The sequence below is a fragment of the Cheilinus undulatus genome, linkage group 6 (genome assembly GCF_018320785.1).
Source record: "Cheilinus undulatus linkage group 6, ASM1832078v1, whole genome shotgun sequence".
In the NCBI taxonomy this organism is placed as follows: domain Eukaryota; kingdom Metazoa; phylum Chordata; class Actinopteri; order Labriformes; family Labridae; genus Cheilinus; species Cheilinus undulatus.
In genome coordinates, this window is record NC_054870.1 from 3,264,523 (window position 1) to 3,272,525 (window position 8,003).

General features: G+C 38.9%; 1 protein-coding gene across 2 annotated transcripts in view; it reads right to left on the reverse strand.

The window, feature by feature from the left end:
• Positions 1-7,562, reverse strand: part of LOC121511030 (NLR family CARD domain-containing protein 3-like) — a 31,977-nt gene extending 24,415 nt beyond the window's left edge. Inside the window, exons 1-3 of one of the 2 annotated variants that reach the window (XM_041789510.1) lie at positions 7,530-7,562; positions 7,388-7,421; positions 4,050-4,135 (exon numbers count right to left, since the gene is read on the reverse strand). In XM_041789510.1, coding sequence (XP_041645444.1) covers positions 4,050-4,102 — 53 coding nt within the window. In that variant the 5' untranslated portion in view covers positions 4,103-4,135; positions 7,388-7,421; positions 7,530-7,562. Of the gene's footprint in view, positions 1-4,049; positions 4,136-7,387; positions 7,477-7,529 lie in introns of those variants that run through there. The other variant, XM_041789511.1, reaches the window with a different exon arrangement.
• Positions 7,563-8,003: the final 441 nt, after the last annotated feature.

Genomic DNA, 8,003 nt, shown 5'->3' on the forward strand with positions numbered 1-8,003 from the left:
AGCACAAGAGGATTAATAATTCAACATTTCTATATTAATCTGTATACCTCAACATTCTGAATTCATTTGTTACTGCTTTATTGGAGTACGGTCTGAATCTGCCCTTTTTATTTTGATAAGTTAACATCTATGTTTAAGATGGAATCTTGTTGAGGCTTACGACCAAGACTGATTGTATTTATAGTGATGACCAGGCGTGGGCAATGGGGAACGGTTCTGTATGTTTGGATTATATGTTAATTGAAAAACCAATAAAAATTGTTAATCATGAAAAAACATTTTGACTTCACTTAAAAAAAAAAATTTCTAGTCATATTTTGTCATCCAGTTTAAAAATAGAATAAAATGTCATCTCATGGTGAACTTCACACCAGTGAATTCACGTTATGTTGCATTCATCCTACTGTGAACTCATCAGTCATTTCTCTCACCTCCTACTTTGTGGCGTCATCTTCCTCATGCTGGCCATGCCCTTCCCTTGTGATATAACAATTTTTTTTTCACTTTTGTCATGAGCTTCCACGACAACGTCTCAGCACCAGTTTCTATGGCTTGTGCTTTTCAGGCCAGACTAACAGCTTCCTTAAGCTGACCCCATTTACTTTAGGTCTGACCATTTAGAAACAACATGAGCCGAATATACAGATCTACATAAACAACACAGCATAAAGACAGAGACTGTGAGGGGACCATCACACAGCTAAACAGAGAGAGATATGAAAGAATCTATTTTCAGTCAAGGCTAAGGAAGAGAGGTGAGCTTTGAGCTCTTTCCTCTGAGTCTGAAGGTGGACCAGGAGAGACTGATCAGAGGACTGGAGGGATCATTGTGGAGTGTAGGGGATGAAACAGGAGATAAACATGGAGGGATTTAAAAGCAATTAATGAAACTTTAAAAACTGGACAGGGAGCCAGCGGAGGGAGGACAGCACAGGTGGGATGTAGCAGTTGCATGATTTAAACATTTTTTAAGTCAACCGTCATGTGATTAAAGTTGTATCGACTCTGACTAGACAACAGGATTGTTAACATAAATGGAGAATGAAACGGGTCCTAAGACTGAACCTTGAGGCACACTTTCAGGAGAAGAGGTGGATCCAGCCATCTGATCACACAGATAGTTGGCAGATCTGTCTATCAGTAAACTGTGGTCGACAGTGTCAAACACCTTGGATAAATCAATAAAAAGACTAGTTGAGTGACCAGTTGACTTCAAGCAAAGAGATTCATCACAGCAGTAAAGCTGACTAGTTGACCAGCTGACTAGTCTATGCAGATCCTAGTGGGATGTGCTCATGTTTCCTGATACCTGTTAAAAATCTGGCAGCAGCCTATCCCAGCTGTCATAGCGAAAAGCTGTTTTGCAAAGTCACATTAAAACTTCTGTTTTCAAGGTAGGATTTAAAAAAGGTAAGAGTCCTCCCCCAGAACCTAACCTAGTCTCTCAGCAGGTCATGACAAACCGTGTCGAAGGTGGGACTGAGGTCAAAAAGCATTAAAATAGAATTTTATCTACAGAGTGTGACCAAACTGCCTCCTCTGTGCTGATAAATGAGTAAGCAACTATGATGCTAGGAATTGAGATTTAAAGTTACATAATTACAGGGAGAGCAGTTTCAGCGACCAACACCTCAAACCACACAAGCAGCTGAAAGACGGGCCAGACGAGCAGAATCAGGAAGTGCTCCAGCAGGACTATTTTTGGGGAGAAGTTTTACAGAGGAGACAAAATAAACATTTAAGTGTGAAAAATAAAAGGAAGGAAATCATCTGACTGAGTCACACATGTTTTTGTTTTGTCATAGTGTACTGAACATAACGGCTTATCTTCCCGACACTGATCTGATCACAGTTCCCAGCTCTGCTTTAAAACCGCCGCAGCACACTTCTGACCAGATTCACACCCTTGGCCCAGATTAACACTTAGTATCCATTTTGAGAATTTAGAGAATTCAGCTATCAAGTGGTAATCCTTAATGCTTTATGTGGATCCACCTCAGTATGTCCGGGGATGATTTCATCTCCAACAGCACCAACAACAAACTCAGGTAGTCTGGGATGCACAATATTGGATTTTTGTGGGTATCTGATATTTTGATATCCCAACATTACCAAAATTATTTTAGCTGAACATGTTTTTTAAACATTCTGACTGCTGAGATTTTAAACTGATCCATTTTTCTGCAGTGGTAGCTGCATCTTGGTTTATTGGTTTATTCTTTGTCTCTCACAGAGTTCTGTCTCTACTGAACCACGTACAGATGTTTGGTAGTGTAATCAACCAGGCTGAGGAGGTTTTAGGCGGTTATAAGTCAGTATAAATGTGCTACTCTGTGTGCTGATCAAGGGCTGGTTTGAATGTCAGTACACGCATTTTTGGATTTGTGCACAGATTTTTGTATGCATTTGCAAATACTTTTGCAACAATAATAGCCCCATACTATCCAGCTATTCTGGAGACACATCGGAAAACATCTAAACTTTTAATCACAGTATGGTAAAACCACTGAACCTCATAAATTAAAGCTTCTTACTTTAGTTCAGAGCAATTAAATTGAACATAAAAATCAACATTGACAAAAAAGCAACTAATTCATTTGATACAAACAAAATTAGAATTAAAACGTACAATAAATGCAGATAGCTTTGGTGAAAGTTTCATTTGCAGTTTTGCTGGCAGGCTGTGACTTTGGTGTAGTGAATCTCATTCCCAAAAAACAGAGCTGTTGGAGTGAAATACTAGTAAAAATGAGGAGATTAGGTGATAAATGCAATCAGTTATCAAAAATTTAGGCTGAAACTCACCAGTGATTGGGACAGTTCCACCTTTTTATAGCCCAAAAATAAACTGTCTATAAATACAGTCTGTTTATGTTACTTAGACAATATTATTTTACCATGAAATGGGATTATGGTTAATGTTTCATGATCACATCAGAGATGACCTGTTGTTATTTCTTTGTTCTAAATAATGATAGATGGGCTATCTGTTGAAAATCATAGATGTATCTATACAGGATAAATATATTCTGCTACACATGGTGATACTGAAAAATGTCTAAAGTATTTTAAATGTACATTTTGGTATAATTTTATTTAAAAATAAAAAAGTATTCTAACCCAATAACTGTATTTCTGTTTGTAGTGGATATCTAACATCTGAGATAATAGAGTTTTATGTCTAGCAGTCAAAATGATCCTTCATAGTTCTTCTAACAGGTTTGAGATTCTGACCTTACTGTTAGGAAGCAAATAGCAAGACGTTATGTTAGCATTACATTCAAAATTTGAGGTTACACTGCAATTTATCCAAAAATCTATGCCTTTACTTAATCAATATGGTCAAAGATTCATATTTTCTTGTCTTTTTCCAAATGAGCAAAAAATCCTATTTTACTTTTCAACCCTAGGATATTCAAGATAGCTGCTCGGTACTTATTACTTTGAATGCTTACTTTTTACTTTTACTATTAGATTTACAGAGCAGCGGCTTCACTTCTATTTAAGTAAATTCCAAAATAACTGCTTTTATTACAGTACGATATTTGTGAATTCTTTTATCCGACTGCCGCACCTACAATAAGTGAATCACTATTTCCTTTAAAAGCACGTTTATGCCAAAATGAGGGAGAAAAGCTGTCAGTCTGTTTCTTGTTCAAGTCATTTGTATTTCATACAGCTTCACTGCATTAGCATGCAGGGAAACCCAGTCAACAGCTAAGAGGACAGTGACACCTCTTTGACAGCTTTTCTCCTTTGTTGTCATGAAAATGCTTAGAAAGGTAATGTTATACGGTTTAACATTTTGGTTGGTTAGAATAAAATGACTCCTCAGGTGACGTAAATACACCACAGTAAGCCTTACAATGGTGGAAATGATGTCTGGGTTGTTACTTTTACAAAAGGTGGTCGAGTGTATTCAACCACAGGTCGTCACCTTGGTATCTAATTATCCAGCATGAGTGTTAACACAGAATATAAACAGAGAGTTTGTTTCATGTGGAGACTCAAACACTTTGTGTAGCAGGGTGGACAGGTGCTTTTCTCACCTCTTCTTTTTAGAGGAGGGGACGTCCTCCTCTCTGTCCTCACTCTGATCCATAGACCAACTCCAGCCTTCACCTCAATTTGACACCTGGAGGGAGGAGACATGATCAGTAGGAGACAATTAGCTCATTCATATTCAAGAAAGAGTTAAAGAATTTTTACTCCGTGTATCATGATCATGTTTTCACAGATTTAGAGTGAAACATAACTCTAATTCTACAATCAAGACCTGGATATTGCATTGGTATGGGGTTTTGTTACAGCGCTGAAGTGCTCGTTTCCATCCTCACCAAACTTCCCATAATCATCACTCCTTTTTTTCATTTGGTCACAGCACGCTGAGACCACTTCTTCTGAATTTCGATCTCTAATTCCTGCCAGGTTTGAAATGTCTTCTTAAAAACAGATATGGAACCTTTAGCACTTTTACCATACTGTCATCCAAAGCTCAAAGGCCTGCCACTAACCCTGCCACCACGGTGATGCAGTGCACACCATGAAACAGGAAGTTGCCTTTTAGAGGGCTTCACAGACTCACAAAGTCCTGAAACTTTACATATATGATCCAGTGGGACAATAACACATTTGATGAGTGGGCGTGGCTTAAAGCAAGGTGGCGCCCCCTACAAATCTTCAAGTCCCCACAGCATGTTCAACCCAGGACCTGTACAGATTGAGGCATGCAGGTAAATCACAGCCAACCCCTCTCAGCCGGACATGGACTTTCAGACGCTCTCCCTTTTGACAGAAGGCCAAGATCCATCAGGAACAAATCCCCCTCCCATCACAAGAACAGTTCCTCCCCTCTGCTGTCAGCCTGAGGAGTGGAGTTGGCTATTGTTACTGGTACTAAATACTGGTACTAAATGGATATTTTTTAAAAGGTGCCAGTGCCTAAACGGTGCCTGAATCGACCCTTTTAGGAGACAGAAAGGGTTTTAAAAGTCAGCAGCTAAAAAAAGCTATCTCTGTATCACTGATTCAGAAAAAGATCTCAAGAGAACATGTAAAGGAAATAGGTGTGACTTCTTCACATATTTCATACCTTTCCACTGGAGTGACGGGTGGAAGGTACCAAAATGAAGCACTGAAATCTGTTTCCTAATTCGGTACAGTAGGTATCAGATGTGTTGATACTGGATTTTTTCAAATAGACTCTCACTGACCCTAGAATCAGTAGACAGAATAAGGCATGTTAATACGGACTCAGTGTGGCGTTCCCGTGAGGCCTGGACATTGTCTGATGGCCAGAGGTTCCAGCTGGACTTCTTTGTGAAAACTTCTCTGTGGTGCATTTCTAGGTATCAGTGTTAGACCGTGTGTCTGATGCTGGCGTGTTCGGGGGACAGGAAGGGTCAGGTGCCTGATAAGTGCCCCTGGCACGCTTTCCCGGGCCTGATCCAGCTCACGGCATACTCAGTGTCCAGGTCCAGGGCTCCCCCGGCTGGTCCAGACACCGGGCAACCATGCAGCAGGGAGGATACCTGACCTGATAGCAACTCTATGCCTTACATGAACACACCCCAGACTTTATCTCTTCTGTTAAAAATTGCACACTCATTTAGAAAATTGCACTACAACCTAATCATTGTAAACCTGCACATCCATACATCTTTCTTCTTTTGCACCTATTCTTTTGCGATTTTATTTCATATTTTGTTTTGCGACTAGATTTTTCTATAATGATCTTTTCAAGTTTCTAGCCCATGATTTTTTACGCTCAGAATTTTTGGTCTTTGTCTGTGTTATTTATTTTACACCAAACATCAAATCAAATGGTAGGCCAAATATCGGTATCGGCAGATATCAACATTTTTGCCGATATTTGCATCCAATATTGTAGCTGTGCATATCAGCGTATATCAACTGTAAAATTTGGGCATATAACTAATAAATGAGTGTAGTTTTAGGCTGAACCAACAGATCTATTTAAGTTGAGATGTTTTTCTTTATTCATTCTTATTGTTTAAACTTTAAAGTGTGTTTTAAGAAAAAAAAAGTTTTTTTTTCATCCTCAAACCTAAAATTGTGTTCAAAGGACTGAATTTTTAGTTATGTAAAACATATTTTAGTATCAGTAATGATATTGGTATTGGCTAAAAATGAATCTATAAATATCGGCATATCGGATATCTGCAAAAATACAATATCGTGCATCCCTAGCATGTTAATACTGGAGGCAATCTGCAGACCTCATACTGATGGGCCAGTTATAATAGAAAGAGCGTGTGCCTTGCAGGCCGGATACAACTGTACCACGGGCCAGATCTGGCCCCTGGGCCTTGAGTTTGACACCTGTTTCCTAAGAGTACAAATAAGGATTTTAAGACTTCATCAGATCCAGTCACAATTATGCAAATCAAAGAGTCTGACTAAAGATGACAAGTGTTTTGTTACTTTTTTGCTGTTTATACATTTTAGAGCCTTAATGTACTGTTTCAGTTCATTGAAAAAAAAAAAACAGAAAGGTTAGGGATACCTTTCCTTAATCTGCATTTGTCAATATGGAATTTCCCATACAGTAACAGTAACAATAAGTTCAACGTTACATTCGTCATATTTCTAATACATTATGACATTTTTACAATTTTTAACAATGCTAAATTGAGTTTTACTCAACACATACTCCATCAAAAGGTTCCAGAAATTACTAGTGTGTGTTCAGAGTGTGTACAATGGTAAAATAAATATGTTATAGATTCAATATCATCATCACAAAAAGTACACTAGTACTACAAAACTTACATCAACTGCCGAGTAAACGTCCCCGCCCAGTGACGTACTGGTGTAACACCAGTAAAAGCATGCAACTCTAAAGGTCAGCACGCGCTCGAAGCAAGGTAACATTACTCTAATTCACCTGGTGATCAGATAAGCTCTCTTGAATGAACTGTCTCATTCACCCTGATGTTCCAGTAACTCTGAGTTTCTCCTGCTACAGAGAGCCAGTCAGTAAAACTCGTCTTATTTTTGGTACATCCAGGCTGCAGTAGTTTGATCATATCTGTTCGCCTGAGCCTAGTCATGTGATAGTTTCTAAGAAACAAAGAAGGTGCAGTGCAGCATCCTGTAAAAGACACCAACATTAACATATGAAGACAGTAAGCTGTTTTTACTCTGAAGGGTTTTTACATCAGCTCTGTCTCCAGCTCCACCAACCTTTAAGTGCCAAGGCACAGCTCTTACAAAAGCCCAGAACAATCCGAAGAGAGCAAAAACAAACACTTTCAGTCTCACTATCCGGATGATTTCACGACTATAAAACTCTTTCTGTCATTTTAACCGGAGTAAAAACAAACATGAGCCACTCAAGAGTCAAACAAAGAAAATTCTTACAGACCTTTACACGGGGTGAAAGTGCGACACAGCCAAGCCTGAAAATGAACAAGTGAAACTAAAGCAGTGCCAAAACCAAGCGGCAACCTCCGCCCCCCCCCCCAAAAAATGAAGCCAATGCGGAAGTGCAAAAAATTCCCATATACCGCGAGTGTCCACTTGAGACTGGCAGCAGGAAAACCGGAAGTTCCGTCTGCACACATGTTAAACAGCCGGTTTTGACACACAAAATAAACTGGTTTACAGCCTGGTTCAAAACTCCCACTGTACGGGGAGTGAATTTTTTTGTACCACGATCGTGTGGATTATATCACTATCTTTACACATTTTAATTGCTTCTATTCTACTTCTTACTTCTCTGATTCATATTCTTTTTATCCCCCCTTTTATTTTATTTTATTGCTCTTACAGTTCTGGTCCTTAGGTCTCCTTTTAGGTCTCTTTTAGCTGGGTTCCTGTGTTGCCTGGATTCATCTAGGTTATTCTGGGATTTTAGTTTCTGGGTTTTTAGTTTCAGTTATATTTTTATTCTTTGTCTTTAATTCCACAGTGGAATTTTATATATCAAGGATTCATTGTGTATTTTCAGCTCGTCATGTTTCTGGACTTTGTAATGGGTC